Below are 21,104 nucleotides of genomic sequence, written 5' to 3'. Positions count from 1 at the left end.
AAGAGCTGCTTAGAGAAAGTTTAGCTTAGGTTTTTTACTTTACAGTGAGTCCTGCTGGCAACAGGATCACTGCAACGAGGGACTTAGGGGAGAAGTAGTGAACTCACCTGCGTGCAGAGTGGATTTGCTGCTTGGCTACTGGACACTAGCTCCAGAGGGACGATCACAGGTACAGCCTGGATGGTCACCGGAGCCGCGCCGCCGGCCCCCTTGCAGACGCTGAAGAGAGAAGAGGTCCAAAATCGGCGGCTGAAGACTCCTCAGTCTTCTTAAGGTAGCGCATAGCACTGCAGCTGTGCGCCATTTTCCTCTCAGCACACTTCACACAACAGTCACTGAGGGTGCAGAGCGCTGGGGGGGGCGCTCTGAGAGGCAAATAAAAACCTTATTAGAGGCAAAAAATACCTCACATATAGCCCACAGAGGCTATATGGAGATATTTAACCCCTGCCTAACTTCAAAAATAGCGGGAGACGAGCCCGCCGAAAAAGGGGCGGGGCCTATCTCCTCAGCACACAGCGCCATTTTCTCTCACAGAAAAGCTGGAGAGAAGGCTCCCAGGCTCTCCCCTGCACTGCACTACAGAAACAGGGTTAAAACAGAGAGGGGGGGCACTGATTTTGGCGATATTGTATATATATAAAAGATGCTATAAGGGAGAAACACTTATATAAGGTTGTCCCTATATAATTATAGCGTTTTTGGTGTGTGCTGGCAGACTCTCCCTCTGTCTCCCCAAAGGGCTAGTGGGTCCTGTCCTCTGTCAGAGCATTCCCGGTGTGTGTGCTGTGTGTCGGTACGTGTGTGTCGACATGTATGAGGACGATGTTGGTGAGGAGGCGGAGAAATTGCCTGTAATGGTGATGTCACTCTCTAGGGAGTCGACACCGGAATGGATGGCTTATTTAGAGAATTACGTGAGAATGTCAACACGCTGCAAGGTCGGTTGACGACATGAGACGGCCGACAATCTATTAGGACCGGTCCAGGCGTCTCAGAAACACCGTCAGGGGTTTTAAAAACGCCCATTTACCTCAGTCGGTCGACACAGACACAGACACGGACACTGAATACAGTGTCGACGGTGAATAAACAAACGTATTTCTCATTAGGGCCACACGTTAAGGGCAATGAAGGAGGTGTTACGTGTTTCTGATACTACAAGTACCACAAGAAAGGGTATTATGTGGGAGTGAAAAAACTACCTGTAGTTTTTCCTGAATCAGATAAAATAAAATGAAGTGTGTGATGATGCGTAGGGTTACCCCGATAGCAAATATTGGCGTTATACCCTTTCCCGCCAGAAATTAGGGTACGTTGGGAAACACCCCTTAGGGTGATAAGGCGCTCACACGCTTATCAAGTGGCGTTACCGTCTCCAGATACGGCCGCCCTCAAGGAGCCAGCTGATAGGAAGCTGGAAAAATATCCTAAAAAGTATATACACACATACGGTGGTTATACTGCGACCAGCGATCGCCATCAGCCTGGAGATGCAGTGCTGGGTTGGCTTGGTCGGATTCCCTGACTGAAAATATTTTATTCATGTAGAGCATTTAATAGGATGCATTCTATATATATGTATGTGAGATGCACAGAGGGATATTTGCTCTCTGGCATCAAGATAAGTGCGTTGTCCATATCTCCCAGAAGATGTCAGGGACACGACAGTGGTCAGGTGATACAGATCCCATACGGCAGATGGAAGTATTGCTGTATAAAGGGAAGGAGTTATTTGGGGGTCGGTCCATCGGACCTGGGGACCACAGCAACAGCTGGGAAATCCAACCTTTTTTACCCCAAGTTACATCTCAGCTAAAAGCAGCCCTTTCCCAGGAAAAGAAGCCCTCCACCGCGTCTGCCAAGTCCTCAGCATGACGCTGGGGCCGTGCAAGCGGACTCAAGGTGGGGGGGTAGTCTCAAGAGTCTCAGGGCGCAGTGGGATCACTCGCAAGTTGACCCCTAGATCGTACGAGTATTATCCCAGGGGTAAAGATTGGAGAGTCGAGACATCTTCTCCTCGCAGGTTCCTGAAGTCTGCTTTACCAACGGCTCCCTCCGACAGGGAGGCAGCATTGGAAACAATTCACAAGCTGTATATCCAGCAGGTGATAATCAAAGTACCCCTCCTACGACAAGGAAAAGGGTATTATTTTTCCACACTATATTGTGGTACTGAAGCCAGACGGCTTGGTGACACATAGTCTAAATCTAAAATGTTTTGAACACTTACATAAAAGGTTCAAATCGAGATAAAGTCACTCTGAGCAGTGATAGCGAACCGGAAAAAAGGGGACTATATGGTGTCCCTGGACATCAAGGATTACCTCCATGTCCAAATTTTGTCCTTCTCATCAAGGGTACCTCTGGTTCGTGGTACAGAACTGTCAATATCAGTTTCAGACGATGCCGTTTGAATTATCCACGGCACCCCGGGCCTTTTTACCAAGGTAATGGCCGAAAAGATGTTTCTTCAAAGAAAAAAGGCATCTAAATTATCCCTTACTTGCACGACCTAAAAAGGGCAAGTTCCAGAGAACAGTTGGAGGTCGGAAGAGCACTATCTAAAGTAGTTCTTCGACGGCACGACTGGATTCTAAATATTCCAAGAATCGCAGCTTTTTTCCGACGATACGTCTGCTGTTCCTAGGGATGATTCTGGACACGGTTCAGAAAAAGGTTTTTCTTCCCGAGGAAAAAGCCAAGGAGTTATCCGACCTGTCAGGAACCTCCTAAAACCAGGAAAGGTGTCTGTACATCAATGCACAAGAGTCCTGGGAAAAATGGTGGCTTTTTACGAAGCAATTCCATTCGGCAGATTCCATGCAAGAATTTTCCAAAGGGATCTGTTGGACAAATGGTCAGGGTCGCATCCTCAGATGCACCTGCGAATAACCCTGTCGCCAAGGACAAGGGTATATCTTCTGTGGTGGTTGCAAAAGGCTCATCTATTGGAGGGCCGCAGATTCGGCATACAGGATTTGATCCTGGTGACCACGGACGCCAGCCTGAGAGGTTGGGGAGCAGTCACACAAGGAAGAAACTTCCAGGGGGTATGGACGAACCTGGAAAAGTCTCTTCACATAAACATTCTGGTACTAAGAGCAATCTAAAATGCTCTAAGCCAGGCGGAACCACTCCTGCAAGGAAAACCGGTGTTGATTCAGTCGGACAACATCACGGCGGTCGCCCATGTAAACAGACAGGGCGGCACAAGAAGCAGGAGTGCAATGGCAGAAGCTGCCAAGATTCTTCGCTGGGCGGAGAATCACGTAATAGCACTGTCAGCAGTGTTCTTCCCGGGCGTGGACAACTGGGAAGCAGACTTCCTCAGCAGACACGATATTCACCCGGGAGAGTGGGGTCTTCATCCAGAAGTCTTCCACATGCTAATAAACTGTTGGGAAAGACCAATGGTAGACATGATGGCGTCTCGCCTCAACAAGAAACTGGACAAGTATTGCGCCAGGTCAAGAGATCCACAGGCAATAGCTGTGGACGCACTGGTAACACCTTGGGTGTACAAATCAGTATATGTGTTTCCTCCTCTGCCTCTCATACCAAAGGTATTGAAGATTATACGGTGAAGAGGAGTAAGAACAATACTAGTGGCTCCGGATTGGCCAAGAAGGACTTGGTACCCGGAACTTCAAGAGTTGGTCACGGACGACCCGTGCCCTCTACTTCTGAGAAGGGACCTGCTACAACAGGGTCCCTGTCTCTTTCAAGACTTACCGCGGCTGCGTTTGACGGCATGGCGGTTGAACGCCAGATCCTAAAAGGGAAAGGCATTCCAGAAGAAGTCATTCCTACCTTGATTAAGGCAAGGAAGGAAGTCACCGCGAAACATTATCACCGCATTTGGCGAAAATATGTCGCGTGGTGCGAGGATCGGAGTGTTCCGACGGAGGAATTTCAACTGGGTCGTTTCCTACATTTCCTACAATCAGGATTGTCTATGGGTCTCAAATTGAGATCTATTAAGGTTCAAATTTCGGCCCTGTCAATATTCTTCCAAAAAGAATTGGCCTCAGTTCCTGAGGTACAGACTTTTGTTAAAGGAGTACTGCATATACAGCCTCCTGTGGTGCCTCCGGTGGCACCGTGGGATCTAAATGTAGTTTTAGATTTCCTCAAATCCCATTGGTTTGAACCATTGAAAAAGGTGGATTTTAAATATCTCACATGGAAAGTGACTATGTTACTGGCCCTGGCTTCCGCCAGGAGAGTATCTGAATTGGCGGCTTTATCTTATAAAAGCCCTTATCTAATCTTCCATTCGGATAGGGCAGAACTGAGGACTCGTCCGCATTTTCTCCCTAAGGTGGTATCAGCGTTTCACCTGAACCAACCTATTGTGGTGCCTGCGGCCACTGGCGACTTGGAGGACTCCAAGTTGTTGGACGTTGTCAGAGCCTTAAAAATATACATTTCAAGGACGGCTGAAGTCAGAAAATCTGACTCGCTGTTGATACTATATGCACCCAACAAGTTGGGTGCCCCTGCTTCTAAGCAGACGATTGCTCGTTGGATTTGTAACACAATTCAACTTGCTCATTCTGTGGCAGGCCTGCCACAGCCTAAATCTGTTAAGGCCCATTCCACAAGGAAGGTGGGCTCATCTTGGGCGGCTGCCCGAGGGGTCTCGGCATTACAATTCTGCCGAGCAGCTACGTGGTCGGGGGAAAACACGTTTGTAAAATTCTACAAATTTGATACCCTGGCAAAAGAGGACTTGGAATTCTCTCATTCGGTGCTGCAGAGTCATCCGCACTCTCCCGCCCGTTTGGGAGCTTTGGTATAATCCCCATGGTCCTTTCAGGAACCCCAGCATCCACTTAGGACGATAGAGAAAATAAGAATTTACTTACCGATAATTCTATTTCTCGGAGTCCGTAGTGGATGCTGGGCGCCCATCCCAAGTGCGGATTATCTGCAATACTGTACATAGTTATTGTTAACAAATTCGGGTTATATTGTTAAGGAGCCATCTTTAAGAGGCTCTTTCTGTTATCATACTGTTAACTGGGTTTAGATCACAAGTTGTACGGTGTGATTGGTGTGGCTGGTATGAGTCTTACCCGGGATTCAAATTGCCTCCCTTATTGTGTACGCTCGTCCGGGCACAGTACCTAACTGGAGTCTGGAGGAGGGTCATAGGGGGAGGAGCCAGTGCACACCACCTGATCTGGTAAAAGCTTTACTTTTTTGTGCCCTGTCTCCTGCGGAGCCGCTATTCCCCCCATGGTCCTTTCAGGAACCCCAGCATCCACTACGGACTCCGAGAAATAGAATTATCGGTAAGTAAATTCTTATTATACTTTAAATACATCATGTTACAGCTCTTGGCCAAGCCTAGGATTCTGCAATGAAACGATTTACGAAAGCAGCTGGTAACACCGGGACACTGCATCATTCTGCACGTCACTGTGTGAGACCCTGACCCCTCAGAGTGATGAAATGCATCAGTGGTTATACAGCAATATACTGACGGTTTTCTTAATGAGACTGCAAAATGTTCTGGACTGTGAGAAGGCCGAGAGGAGATTGTAAATGCAGCTCAATTGTTCTTGATTAATTCCTCATGTCAGGTCTGCCGCAAATATGTGCCTATGGAGTATAAATGCTTATGGAGTATCAGAAACTGTGACACTTTGATGAATGAATTACAATTTCCCCAATAGCCGGAGGCATCCTGTGTTTGCGATCACGTTTCTGAACAATGTACAGGAAGCTGTATTACCACCTAATGCGGGGCAATATTTTTGTTCATCGCTATATAAAAGGTTTCCGAAGTGAGAGGACCAACCAGAAGCTGCAATGTCCACATCTTATTTATGTGCACGCTCACACGGACGCACTTTTCAGTAGAGACTTTGAAGCTAATTCCGGACCCCTGGGGTTTGCTCCGTTCAGCATTTTTCCATGGCTCTGTGGATAAGGGTTTAACTAGGTGAAAGGACAACTTTCCTTTGAATCATTTTATTGCCCTTAATATAGCAGTTGTTTTAATAATCAGCATGACTAAGGGGTCATTCAGATCTGATCGCTGCTGTGCGTTTTCACACAGCGGGCGATCAGATCCGAACTGTGTGTGCACTGCGCTGGCGCGTCGCAAGGCTGCAACGGGCATCGGCACCCTGTGACGGGATGGTGCGAGAAATCCAAACGCACGGGCGTTCACAAGGTGATTGACAGGAAGAGGCCGTTTGTGGGTGGCAACTGACTGTTTTTTCCAGGAGTGTCCGGAAAAACACAGACTGGCTCAGGCGTTTTCAGGGAGGGTGTCTGACGTCCGCTCCGACCCCGATCAGCAGGAAACAATCGCACTGGAAGAGTAAGTCCTGGGCTGCGCAGAGACTGCACAAAATCAGTTTGTACAGCTCTGCTACACATGCGATCGCACACTTACACAGCGATAATACACTCTGTAGGCGGCGACTATCTGATCACAGGGCAGCAAAAAATGCAGCCCAGCGATCAGATCTGAATTACCCCCTAAATCAGTTTCAGACAGACAAACCTATGGCGGGATGTAATGGAGTCCAAGATCACCGGAGATGCGGTATGCCAGCTGGCCAATCTAGGACGTTTGGGTTTTTTTAAAGGTTCAATCACTTACAAGACAAAACCATGCCTTGTAAGTGATTGCCCCTTTAAAAAAAAAATCTGATATCAGCCGGCATCCCGCACCTCCAGCGATCTCGGACTCCATTACATCCTGCCGCTAGTCTTCAGTGTGAAGCAGGACTGACTCGAATTTGAAAATGTCCTATGTGATTAACTGAGCATATCGAATGGGATATTCATCTTCAGATTGTTATTCAGATCACTTAAAGATTATTTGGATATAAAACGACTAAATGAATAATTCTACAATGCATTCTACAATGTTTTCAGTAGTAACTTTTAAATGCACTTCAGGATGTTCACAAGGATTCATTAATCACAACGGATGTGTTTGGATTGCCCAGACACAGGTTTTCTGAAACAATTATTTATGTCTGGAAGCCCTGTGGAAAAATACAGTATGTGTAAGATCAAATCAATATAATAAACCATCTTCCAGCAGCTTGTTATTTATAAATGGCACATGCTGGATACCTGGCAAGCTCTATCCTCCATGACAGCAGTGACCCACTGTGACTTTCAATAAGTGGAATACTGCCTAGAGATTTTATTATTGCATTGAAACCAACGTTAGAGAACGAGATGAGTTGTATTGTCTGGAAACTGCATTGAAATAACAGTGACTGTTGTAGACCAGCCCGTTGGGTTACAATAGGGAATTTTGGGGGTGGCAATAAGGGACTATAAGGGGGACCACATTTACACCCAGTGCTGAATGTAGTGCTTGGCTGAAGTTAAAGGGAGTTTGGGATAAGGGGTGTCCTGTGTATACACTTGGTTTGGAGTGATTAACTTCTTGTATGTTGTAATGAAAACAGGTTCCATTGGAAATCTTAAAGAATTCACTGTTTTAGTGGCGCCTCATTAGAGTAAATCCAGCTTGAAAATACAAATGTGCACCTTCGCAGAACCCTATAATACAGGAGTCTCCAAGTTAAACTACTGTACATGCAAAAGCAGTCTGCATTTCCCCTGCAAAACAAAGTTCAAGTTGCATTTCTTAAATCACAACAGTGTTTATCCAGATGCAGATTTTCACTCTAGATGGATTTGCTTTACTGCCCTACAATGAAGCCTTCGTTTGCACAGTGGTTCGATCGCACCATTCGTAACTGTGCCTCACTTTAGTGCCATCGCTGTTGAGCGGACAAGGGGGGTCATTCCGAGTTGTTCGCTCGCTAGCTGCTTTTAGCAGCATTGCACACGCTAAGCCGCCGCCTACTGGGAGTGTATCTTAGCTTAGCAGAATTCGGAACGAAAGATTAGCAGAATTGCGAATAGAAATTTCTTAGCAGTTTCTGAGTAGCTCGAGACTTACTCACAGATTGCGATCAGCTCAGGCCGTTTCGTTCCTGGTTTGACGTCACACACACGCCCAGCGTTCGGCCAGCCACTCCCCCGTTTCTCCAGACACTCGCGCGTTTTTCCGCACACTCCCAGAAAACGGCCAGTTTCCGCCCAGAAACACCCACTTCTTGTCAATCACACTCCAATCACTTCAACGATGAAAAATCTTCGTTCGGACGTGAGTAAATCTACTAAGTTTTGTGCTAAAATACTAACCGCATGCGCACTGCGTACTATGCGCATGCGCATTCTTGCCTTAATCGCTCCGTTGCGAAAATCAGCAACGAGCGAACAACTCGGAATGACCCCCAAGGTGCCTGGTTCCGATGTGGTTGGAGTTGCTATCAGTGCTGCTTACATAGAACAGGCACCACGCCTTCTGCTGCATTAGTGATCTGAGCTGCATCCTGGAATGCAGCATTGGATTACCTGTGACTGGCTGCATGACCCATGAGGTCACACTAACTGGCCTCCGCAGAACAACAAAGAAAAAAAAATCTCTGTCCTCTGATGGACATCCTGGCCTCGTCCCTCCCCAACCACTGCAGCGACACTCCTCTGTTTTTTGGGAATGGAGGCTGTCGCCGCCCCACTCTTCGTCACCAAATGGCAGCAGACCGTCAATCACTGACTGTCTGCTGCAGATCTGCATGCTATGTTGCAGACCTGTACTATATGCGCCGTACGGGTCCAGTGCATGCGCAAAGTACTGATAATCGGTACTTTGCGACATGCAGCGCATTAACTAGGCTCAAGTTAGCTCACTGCGATCTGGCATGTCCTGCGTGTCCTCCATCTGTACATGGAGTTTGGTCCATTAGCCAATCACAGCTCTGTGTCAGTGCATGCCTTACACAGGAGGTGTGGTCTTATAGTTATTCTAGAACTTCCATCTGTGACTTATAGTATAGTGGTGCTGTTTATTTCTGCATCTCTTAGTGGCATGTCTGGTGTATCTGGTTTTAGATTATTTTAACAAATAATTTGTTAAATAATTTTAAAAATATTTGGTTGTAATCAGGGTTGCTGTTAACAGTTTGCCAACTTTTTGAATGAATTAAAGTTATTTGCAGTAAATGAAGTGCAATAGAGAAATGCTCAGTATGTGCCGCTATTTCTATGTACATAAGCTGTATATAAATATATTCCTCGTAGATGATTAAACATGAGCATCGCTCTCTCTGACAGCTTCAGATATGGAATGGCCCTGGTCAGCGTGCCCTCAGGAAATTCAATCAAATGTAATGTTTATCTTAAACATCAGGTGGTGATTGCTATCTATGGATGGCTTGCGGCTCCAGGTGATTTATCCGTAATATGCTGGGACATGGAGTGAATCTGTTCTATCCATCCTAATGTATCTGTATGGCCCCATTTCTTAGTATGTTTAAGTATCTACAATGTGCTTTTCCTTTTCCATACTAATGTTTTGTTTTTACATTTTTGCCACCAGCTGAAGAATTTGAGTTTCGAGGAGCTGCAGATGAGACTAAAAGCCCTGGACCCCATGATGGAGCGAGAGATAGAAGAGCTGCGGCAGAGGTACACGGCAAAGAGACAGCCCATCCTGGATGCTATGGATGCCAAGAAGCGGAGGCAACAGAACTTCTGACAAGTGCCGAGTCTCTCTGCAGGAACCTTATTCACATTTGGACATGACCATTTTATAGGACTCCAGAAAGAAAACCTGTGGCCGTCACACAGAGGTTTACCCCCAGGAGCAGTGGTTGGTTGGGGGAACTTGTGTGTGTGTGTTCATCTTCATGCATCAGTTGTGTTCTCTCCTCTTCACTCGGTCACTCAGTGAGACGGGGTGTCAGTTGCCCACCTTAATGTAGATTTCTACCCGTCTAGAAATCTACATTTTTTACTGGTAAAACTTTTTTTTACCCTGATTCTTTCACTAGCAACCCTTTGCCCTAGTCCATGCATGTAGTGATATTGTTACGGGGAATCCTTTTCTCTGATATGGAGGAGGAGGAACACAGTGACAACATATTTATGGAGAACACAGCCAGCATATTCTTTTAGTATTCCTTCATATCAATATTTCAGGGACAATATGTTCAACACCTTGGGAAATATTAATTTGCCTTAAAGTTACAACTTATCTATTTATTTCTTTGTGTTACATCCGATTGTGACGTTCATTAGTGACCAAACGTTCTGTGTTTTTGCTTTTTGGGCTCTGAGGTCTAGACCTAATGTATGTTACATGTTCTACGCATCAGCGATGCAGCGTCACAGGGTGGTTTCAAGATTGCTTATAGCCCATGACTCCATCTATTGAGGGAAATCTCATCTGTGCAATACCTCCGGCAATGATTGTGTGACCGCTGCGGGAAACATGACGGAATTCCAAACCTCCTACCACGGGCAGCTCTACAAGAGAAATCCAGCATAATTTATCTAATATAATTTCCCCCAGCTAGTGAGGCCATTTGCTAGGGTTTACTGAGTAGGTTCTCCCAACATCCTACCTTCTAGATATGTTGATTCACATACTGTCCAGGTTCTATGGCCGGAGAGTCTCGAAACTAAGGGGCATGTGTGTAGGAGAAGATTGTTTGGTACTCCTTGAATAACCAAGGTACCAGGGTTGGGGTGGACTGTATTGTATTGTTAATATAATTGGGATTCCCCACCGGCCCATCCTTTCTGCCACAACCCCTCCATAATAACCGTAAAGACTGAGCATTTTATGTTGTTTTGGAGTACCACAGTAAGGACTGCATGTGTCTTCCGTGTTCAGATCGGACTAGTTTTCAGATTTGTCTTTGGTGGGATATTTAAGGATGGAGACACTATTCAAAGTTTAGGGAAATGTTTGCAGTGCAATTTAAAAACAGTCACCTAAGTATAGATATTATGTTATCCGAATGACTAAGAAGTGTAATTCTTTTTAGGCCTAAACATTTTTTTTTTCCTTTACTGCTTGCAGAAACGTGAGGAACTTGAATGTTCATAAGGTCCAGTCCCCAAGTGTTATGTTGTGCAGTGGGTTGTAGCAGCCTAGACACCGTTATATAACCTGTAAACCAGAGCAGCTCTTCTATTTACTGATCATTGTATCACACCCAGTCCATAGGATCTGGAAATTGGACTTAGTGGGCAATCTCCTAATAATTTCAGCATTCTCCTAATAATTAGAGAAGCCTACTGACCATATGTGTCCTTTGCAGAGCAGAAAATATGACCTTTAGCCCTTTCACGATCAGGTAGATGAAGCATTGGATTCAGTGTGTCTCTGGTAATTGCTAGCTTACCTTTGGACCTGTTAGCTAGTAAAGCAGGTAATGATTTTCCTGGATATTTGATAGCACTAAATGTTATTTACGTGAGTTGCAGCTTTAAGCAGGGCTCTTTCATTTACTGGTGGCCATAAAATGGGTATTAAATGTCCACAGCGCAGGTTCCTGCAATGACTGTTTGCACTGATCTTGTCAGCTCCTCCGGATTTACAGCCGGTTTTCTCACCACTGCTAAGCCCCTGTACATTATTTTCTTACCGCAATTGACAGTTTTAGCATAAAATAATTGGTGTATGAAGGCTCTGTTATTTGTGGCAGCTGCTGTGTGTTTATTAAGTCTATCCCGCTGTTATTTATTCTCACAGTGTAGAAATGTCCACCCTCAATTAAGGAATCGCTACTTTGTTTTATAGGCCGTGACTGCTCAGTGCTGTTCTGGGCGCCTCGGCCTCTGTGCAGAATTAAGTAACCACTAGGACATTTTCAGTGTTAAAGTAGGGTCTGTGTACACAGACGCATTAATATTACTGTTACATGATGCGTAGCAAGCCCTCTAATCTGCTTATATGAAGGACTTTCATGTGTCTGTGTGCTTTTTGCCACTTCATATCGTTGTAAAATTAAAAGGGCCTTTCTGCATAATGATTGAATGTGTATTACAACAGCAAGGCTGCTGGAACTAAGGAAAGGGCGTGTTCTGATTTGGGGGATATGATTGGTCGAGAGCCAACAGCCAGTCACTTGCTGTCTCCAATGACACATTTGAATGTCTTTGCTTTTGAATTTCTACACCGTCCTTTTAACTGTTCAATACAGAGAATTTGACATTATTCAGTCAGGGTGGAATTACCCTTTGAAGCATTTTGCACTCCTTGGGGCAGATTCAATTAGCCACAGTAAGAGCAGAAAGCCCTACATACTGCAGGTTTCTTTTCACTTATTGCAGGATGCAATTGAATAGCCCTGGGCTCTGCTATAAGCTTGCCATGTATAATTGAATCTGCCCCCTTGTGTTTTGCTTCAGCATACTTACAAACTGTCCTGATTTTGCCTCACCAATATGTATTTCTTCATCATTCACAAAGCCTAAAGGGTGAGCCCTACGGTATAGAGCGGTACTTGTTTTTAATTCTGTAAACTGGTGCTTTTATTAGATGAACAAATCTGTTGCAAAGATTACATTAAGGGACCATTAACTTTTAAGTAACCAAAGATATCATGCCGCTGCAGTCTGAAAACCGTATTGTAGCCAGTGCTCTCTGGGCTCTCAGTTTTATTTTGCGATTTATATGGGAAGCATGCACAATGTCACATTGCTGCTAGCAGCCCTGTTTTATTAGAAAGGAAGGCTCTTTGTTTAAAGCACCTTCACTCTGTGTGCATTCGTATTCTGTGAGTCAGCCTACTTAGCTGCCCGGCTTTGCTGGAAGCATCGGATTTAGCAGCGTGACCTTGTAAAGGCGGCCAGGAAAGTCGGCACAGGGTTTTCTTAGTGACGTTTACAGTGTAGCCAGCATGGCAAGAAAATCGATCAAATGACCTCTCTCCCTTATTTTTTATTCTGCTGCCTTATAGACACCAAGGGTCAAGTTATACCATCAATGCGAGGAGATACCCATCTGGGCAATGCCTGCAGCTCTGGGCATCTGTATTGTTCTGTGTGATGTATCGTGTCTTAGAACTAGCTGCTCTGAAGGTCAGTCACTGGTGACAAGAAGCCCATTCGGTTGAACGCGTTTTACAAAACAACATTTGCGTATGACGGTCCTGGAAGTGGATGACTGGACAGAGTAAAGGGTTAAAGCAAAACTGCCATTGTAACATCATGGGATCAATTATTCTAGAAACAGGTGAAATAAGTCACCTCTATCCTTGGGAGCAGCAATGGCCCATACACACAGTGAGATTCGGGCTATGTCCGATTCTCACTATGCGACAGGGACCAGGTCGACACAAAGTCAGTATCGCAAACACATAATGAGTGTGCCTGCGATACGAACTATGGGGGTCATTCCGAGTTGTTCGCTCGCTAGCAGTTTTTAGCAGCCGTGCCAACGCTATGCCGCCTCCCACTGGCAGTGTATTTTAGCTTAGCAGAAGTGCAAACGAAACGATCGCAGAGCGGCTACAAAATATTTTTGTGCAGTTTCAGAGTAGCTTCAGACCTACTCAGCGCTTGCGATCACTTCAGACTATTCAGTTCCTGTTTTGACGTCACGAACACGCCCTGGGTTTTTCCTGGCACGCTTGTGTTTTTTAGAACACCCCCTGAAAACCGTGAGTTGACACCCAGAAACGCCCTCTTCCTGTCAATCACTTTGCGGCCAGCAGTGCGACTGAAAAGCTTTGCTAGACCTTGTGTGAAACTTCATCGTTCGTTGTAATAGTACGATGCGCGTGGGCATTGCGGTGCATACGCATGCGCAGAAGTGCCGTCTTTTTTCCTGATCGCTGCACAGCGAACGAAAGCAGCTAGCGAACAACTCGGAATGACCCCTATGTGTGATTTTGGCTAAGTGTCAATTTTGACTATCTCTTCTATAGAGATAGTCAAAATCGACTTGCCTGCACAGTCTATCTATTCTTGCGATGCCGACTGCGCGGGACCGCACATCGGCATCGAATCGGGATCGCAAGGTGACTTTCACCTTGCAATCTACACTAACTTTTCTTACAATTTTGACTATATAGTCAAAATCGTAAGAAAAAATCTCACCGTGTCTACACACCATTAGTCTTCAGCAGTGAAGGAGTTAATTGCTGGAGCGCTCTGATGTGCGTTATTCCATAAAAAAAAAGCTGAATTATTGTAATAACTTCAACAATAATTGAATACACTGCAAGTTTAATTTTTTTTTTTTCGTGTAGCGCAAACAATACGTTGTTGTGGGCTAGGCAACTTTTGGCGCTCCAGCCATTTCCTTGCGACACCTAACAGGATCATCCGACAGTAGCTGGAGTGGTAAAGGTTACCAGTTGTTCACGTTTTACCAGAACTGTTTTTAAAATGAGGAAAAATATTTTTACTTCACATTGTTTTGTTTTTCTTTTTACTTCACTTTGTTTTGTTTTTCTGTCAGATGTTTATATTTGGTGAAGCGCAGATTTTTGCGTTGTTCTGTTTGCAGGTTTGCGTGCGAGTTTGTAGAACGTCACTATCTGTTATTTTATCTCTCGTTATGTATAAGGATAACCACTTCAGAACTGTTTCTTCAATTTGCTTTCTATGAGAATTCATTTTAATATATAACTTACATGCGGAGCATATTGAGTACAGAATAAAAAACAAAAACCTTTTCACAATGTGTTTGTCTTATTTTAGGGTGACGGTAGAGTGTTACGGGGGAAAATATCCTAATTATAAATATGTATCATTTTTACTTTTGCCTGCGATGTCCTTTACATCGGGAAACGTGTGTACCTAGATATGTAGATAGGAGCTGTTTATGGAGTACATAAGAAAAGTGTAAACTGCGTTTCTTGCCTTCGGGAAATATATTTTCAAATTTATACCAATTGATGTTAGAAACCATGTGTGTGGTTTTATTGCTATAAAACTGTCCCTTGTGCACGAGGGCATAATTCCTACATGTCCCCAATTTCCAGGGACAGTGCCAAGTGTACAAGTTTTCTCCCAGGAAATGTCCCTGTTGATCAACTGTACAAGTAAGCTCTTTCTGCATGTAAGATTCAGTTTCTACCAGATGTTTGTATCCGCTTGGCATTTTAAGTTTAGGTTTATTGAAAAGGAGTAAGTACATATCAAAAGGTTCATTACACTTCTGTTCTATAAACCTCAAATGTTGGGCCTGTAGTACTCAAAAGTCTACGTGCTTATGTTGCAGCTCCGCTACAAAGTGTACCTGGAAATTGTACTTTTTAGGGGATCATGACACAAAAAAATGACATAAAACAGATGGGATGCTGTCTCTATACCGCCGCCGGGATCCCAAACAGTCAACAGCCCGCCGGCCCAATGGCCGACCAGCAGGGACTATTTCCACTCGTGCAAGTCACCGAGCCCGCTGCGTGGCGAGTGCAGCAAGACTGCAAGGGGCTTTGTTGCACTCGCCCCCCCTCCCCGCTCCGGCCACCTAACAACCGGGATCACGGTGTCAGTCTCCTGACCGCCAGTCAGCCAAACCCAACCCGAAACAGAAGGTAGGTGAGTTTACAATGTGAGAAGTGCTGGGAACTCATAGGGGTATATTCAATTGCAGTCGAAAACTGCCGTCTGTCGAAAAGACGGCAGTTTTCAACTTTTTAAGGTTGAATCCTGATTCGACCTATTCAAAGCTTTTCGACAAGTCGAGGCATTCGACTTGTCGAAAAGCACGTGGATTGACGGAATAGCTGCCGATCCACATGTTGATGTTGAAAACAGGGCCAAATCCGACAGGTTTTGGCTCCCTTTGCGACCATCTCAATCCGACATCAAAATGTCGTTGGAATGAGATGGACCCAGAGGAGGTGAGGGGGGGGGGGGGGGAGCCGCAGGGAGACGGGGGGGAGGGGGGGGGGAGACTGTGGGCATAAAGGGAGATTAGCGCTGCAGCTGGATGTCACTCACCGGCCCGACCTCACGGCAGCTTCCACCCGGCTCCAGCACACTGCTGGAGCCGGGTGGAAGCTGCCATGAGGTCGGGCGGTTGAGTGACATCCTGCTGATCTCCTCTGGCTGCCGCCGGCTGTCCCTCCGCGGCTCGCCCCCCCTCTCCTCTGGGTCCCATCTAAATTCAACTTGAAAAAGTCGAATTTTAGATGGGATTGAATAGGGGTTGTCGGATCCATTCCGACAAATACATGTCGGAATGGATCCGACTTTATTTGAATATACCCCATAATGTGTGTCACATCCAGTTTTTAATCTCTGCAGATTTCCCCCACAAGTAGAAACATCTTCAGATTGCATCTGTCTGTAAATACTGTGAGCACACAATGCACCTTCACAGGAGCTACGTTTATTTTAGTGTTTTATACCATTTTTGCATGCATGTCATGTTTATCGAGGCTCGTTCTTTACATGGTAAGTGGATAAAGAAAACTTCTGAAACTTAACCTATTAAATTTAGGGTTATTTTCACAAGCTATTTGTATTGCATTTCAATGCAAACACACGATTATTTATTACCAGTTATTTATATAGCGCACACGCATTTGGCAGTGCTTTACAGGGAATATTTAGCCATTCACATCAGTCCCTGATGCAGTGGAGCTTACACTCTATATTGCCTACCACATGCACAGACATACACACTATGGTTATTTATATTTCTCTAACGTCCTAGTGGATGCTGGGGACTCCGAAAGGACCAGGGGGAATAGCGGAGGAGACTGGGCACAAAGTAAAAGCTTTAGGACTAGCTGGTGTGCACTGACTCCTCCCCCTATGACCCTCCTCCAAGCCTCCGTTAGATTTTTGTGCCCGAACGAGACGGCTCTCCTGAGCTGCTTAGAGTAAAAGTTTAAATAGGTTTTTTATTTTCAGTGAGACCTGCTGGCAACAGGCTCACTGCATCGAGGGACTTAGGGGAGAGAAACGAACTCACCTGCGTGCAGAGTGGATTGGGTTTCTTAGGCTACTGGACATTAGCTCCAGAGGGACGATCACAGGCCCAGCCATGGATGGGTCCCGGAGCCGCGCCGCCGGCCCCCTTACAGATGCTGAAGCAAGAAGAGGTCCATAAATCGGCGGCAGAAGACTTTCCTGTCTTCATAAGGTAGCGCACAGCACTGCAGCTGTGCGCCATTGCTCTCAGCACACTTCACACTCCGGTCACTGAGGGTGCAGGACGCTGGGGGGGGTCGTCCTGGGAAGCAATGAATTTACCTTAGTTGGCGAAAAATACATCACATATAGCTCCTGGGCTATATGGATGTATTTAACCCCTGCCAGTTTTCCAGAAAAAAGCGGGAGAAGAGCCCGCCGTGAAGGGGGCGGGGCCTATCTCCTCAGCACACAGCGCCATTTTTCCCACACAGCTCCGCTGGTAGGAAGGCTCCCAGAATCTCCCCTGCATCCTGCAACTACAGAAACAGGGTAAAAAGAGAGGGGGGCACTTATTTGGCAAAATAACAGATATAAGCAGCTATAAGGGATAGACACTTATTGTAAGGTTGTCCCTATACATATATAGCGCTCTGGTGTGTGCTGGCAAACTCTCCCTCTGTCTCCCCAAAGGGCTAAGTGGGTCCTGTCCTCTATCAGAGCATTCCCTGTGTGTGTGCTGGGTGTCGGTACGTGTGTGTCGACATGTATGAGGAGGAAAATGATGTGGAGGCGGAGCAATTGCCTATAATGGTGATGTCACCCCCTAGGGAGTCGACACCTGAATGGATGGCCGTAATTAAGGAATTACGTGACAGTGTCGGCACGTTACAGAAAACTGTTGACGACATGAGACAGCCGGCAGCTCAGTTAGTGCCTGTCCAGGCGTCTCAAACACCGTCAGGGGCTATTAAACGCCCGTTACCTCAGTGGGTCGACACGGACCCAGACACAGACACTGACTCCAGTGTCGACGGTGAAGAAACAAACGTATTTTCCAGTAGGGCCACACGTTACATGATCACGGCAATGAAGGAGGTTTTGCACATCTCTGATACTGCAAGTACCACAAAAAGGGGTATTATGTGGGGTGTGAAAAAACTACCCGTAGTTTTTCCTGAATCAGATGAATTGAATGAAGTGTGTGATGAAGCGTGGGTTACCCCCGACAGAAAACTGCTAATTTCTAAAAAATTATTGGCACTATATCCCTTCCCACCAGAGGTTAGGGCTCGTTGGGAAACACCCCCTAGGGTGGATAAGGCGCTCACACGCTTATCAAAACAAGTGGCGTTACCGTCTCCAGAAACGGCCGCCCTTAAGGAGCCAGCAGATAGGAGGCTGGAAAATATCCTTAAAAGTATATACACACATACTGGTGTTATACTGCGACCAGCAATCGCCTCAGCCTGGATGTGCAGTGCTGGGGTGGCTTGGTCGGATTCCCTGACTGAAAATATTGATACCCTGGACAGGGACAATATATTATTGACTATAGAGCATTTAAAGGATGCATTCCTATATATGCGAGATGCACAGAGAGACATTTGCACTCTGGCATCAAGAGTAAGTGCGATGTCCATTTCTGCCAGAAGAGGATTATGGACGCGACAGTGGTCAGGGGATGCGGATTCCAAACGGCATATGGAAGTATTGCCGTATAAAGGGGAGGAGTTATTTGGGGGCGGTCTATCGGACCTGGTGGCCACGGCAACGGCTGGGAAATCCACCTTTTTACCCCAAGTCACCTCGCAGCAGAAAAAGATACCGCCTTTTCAAGCTCAGTCCTTTCGTCCCCATAAGGGCAAAAGGCCACTCATATCTGCCCCGGGGCAGAGGAAGGGGAAAAAGACTACAACAGACAGCTTCTTCCCACGACCAGAAGCCCTCCCCCGCTTCTGCCAAGTCCTCAGCATGACGCTGGGGCCTTACAAGCGGACTCAGGCACGGTGGGGGCCCGTCTCAAGAATTTCAGCGCGCAGTGGGCTCACTCGCAAGTGGACCCCTGGATCCTGCAGGTAGTATCTCAGGGGTACAAATTGGAATTCGAGACGTCTCCCCCTCGCCGGTTCTTGAAGTCTGCTTTACCAACGTCTACCCCCGACAGGGAGGCGGTATTGGAAGCCATTCACAAGCTGTATTCCCAGCAAGTGATAATCAAGGTACCCCTCCTACAACAGGGAAAGGGGTATTACTCCACGCTGTTTGTGGTACCGAAGCCGGACGGCTCGGTGAGACCCATTTTAAATCTGAAAACCTTGAACACTTACATAAAAAGGTTCAAGTTCAAGATGGAGTCACTCAGAGCAGTGATAGCGAACCTGGAAGAAGGGGACTACATGGTGTCTCTGGACATCAAGGATGCTTACCTCCATGTCCCAATTTGCCCTTCTCACCAAGGGTACCTCAGGTTTGTGGTACAGAACTGTCACTATCAGTTTCAGACGCTGCCGTTTGGATTGTCCACGGCACCCCGGGTCTTTACCAAGGTAATGGCCGAAATGATGATTCTTCTTCGAAGAAAAGGCGTCTTAATTATCCCTTACTTGGACGATCTCCTGATAAGGGCACGGTCCAGAGAACAGTTAGAGGTCGGAGTAGCACTATCGCAAATAGTACTACGACAGCACGGATGGATTCTAAATATTCCAAAATCGCAGCTGATTCCGACGACACGTCTGCTGTTCCTAGGGATGATTCTGGACACAGTACAGAAAAAGGTGTTTCTCCCGGAAGAGAAAGCCAGGGAGTTATCTGACCTAGTCAGGAAACTCCTAAGACCAGGCCAGGTGTCAGTGCATCAGTGCACAAGGGTCCTGGGAAAGATGGTGGCTTCTTACGAAGCGATTCCATTCGGCAGATTCCACGCAAGAACTTTTCAGTTGGATCTGCTAGACAAATGGTCCGGATCGCATCTTCAAATGCATCAGCGGATAACCCTGTCTCCAAGGACAAGGGTGTCTCTCCTGTGGTGGTTACAGAGTGCTCATCTCCTAGAGGGCCGCAGATTCGGCATTCAGGATTGGGTCCTGGTGACCACGGATGCCAGCCTGAGGGGCTGGGGAGCAGTCACACAGGGAAGAAATTTCCAGGGCTTGTGGTCAAGCATGGAAACGTCACTTCACATAAATATCCTGGAACTAAGGGCCATTTACAATGCCCTAAGTCAGGCAAGGCCTCTGCTTCAGGGTCAGCCAGTATTGATCCAGTCGGACAACATCACGGCAGTCGCCCACGTAAACAGACAGGGCGGCACAAGAAGCAGGAGGGCAATGACGGAAGTGGCAAGGATTCTTCGCTGGGCGGAAAATCATGTGATAGCACTGTCAGCAGTGTTCATTCCGGGAGTGGACAACTGGGAAGCAGACTTCCTCAGCAGACACTATCTTCACCCGGGGGAGTGGGGACTTCACCCGGAAGTCTTCCACATGATTGTAAACCGTTGGGAAAAACCAAAGGTGGACATGATGGCGTCTCGCCTCAACAAAAAACTGGACAGATATTGTTCCAGGTCAAGGGACCCTCAGGCAATAGCTGTGGACGCTCTGGTAACACCGTGGGTGTACCGGTCAGTGTATGTGTTCCCTCCTCTTCCTCTCATACCAAAAGTACTGAGAATCATAAGAAGGAGAGGAGTAAAGACTATACTCGTGGCTCCGGATTGGCCAAGAAGGACTTGGTACCCGGAAATTCAAGAGATGCTCACGGAAGACCCGTGGCCTCTACCTCTAAGACAGGACCTGCTCCAGCAGGGACCATGTCTGTTCCAAGACTTACCGCGGCTGCGTTTGACGGCATGGCGGTTGAACGCCGGATCCTGAAGGAAAAAGGCATTCCGGATGAAGTCATCCCTACCCTGATCAAAGCCAGGAAGGATGTAACCGTACAACATTATCACCGTATTTGGCGTAAATATGTTGCGTGGTGCGAGGCCAGGAAGGCCCCTACGGAGGAATTTCAACTGGGTCGATTCCTGCATTTCCTGCAAACAGGACTGTCTATGGGCCTCAAATTAGGGTCCATTAAGGTTCAAATTTTGGCCCTGTCGATATTCTTCCAAAAAGAACTAGCTTCTGTACCTGAAGTTCAGACGTTTGTCAAGGGAGTACTGCATATACAGCCTCCAGTGGCACCTTGGGATCTCAATGTAGTGTTGGGATTCCTAAAATCACATTGGTTTGAACCACTCACCACTGTGGACTTGAAGTATCTCACTTGGAAAGTGGTAATGCTGTTAGCCCTGGCTTCAGCCAGGCGTGTATCAGAATTGGCGGCTTTATCCTATAAAAGCCCTTACCTAATTTTTCATACGGACAGGGCAGAATTGA

The 21,104-nt window shown here is 46.5% G+C and overlaps 1 protein-coding gene across 1 annotated transcript in view; it reads left to right on the top strand.

Moving 5' to 3' along the window:
- The window catches only part of STK3 (serine/threonine kinase 3), a 465,082-nt gene extending 450,551 nt beyond the window's left edge, over positions 1-14,531 (top strand). The window contains exon 11 of the mRNA XM_063924180.1: positions 9,431-14,531. Coding sequence (XP_063780250.1) covers positions 9,431-9,589 — 159 coding nt within the window. The 3' untranslated portion in view covers positions 9,590-14,531. The remainder of the gene's footprint in view (positions 1-9,430) is intronic.
- The last annotated feature ends 6,573 nt before the right edge of the window (positions 14,532-21,104 follow it).

The sequence above is a fragment of the Pseudophryne corroboree genome, chromosome 5 (assembly GCF_028390025.1).
Source record: "Pseudophryne corroboree isolate aPseCor3 chromosome 5, aPseCor3.hap2, whole genome shotgun sequence".
Classification (NCBI taxonomy): Eukaryota; Metazoa; Chordata; class Amphibia; order Anura; family Myobatrachidae; genus Pseudophryne; species Pseudophryne corroboree.
The sequence above is the reverse complement of the archived record's forward strand: the minus strand, read 5'-3'. Positions and strand labels throughout refer to the sequence as shown.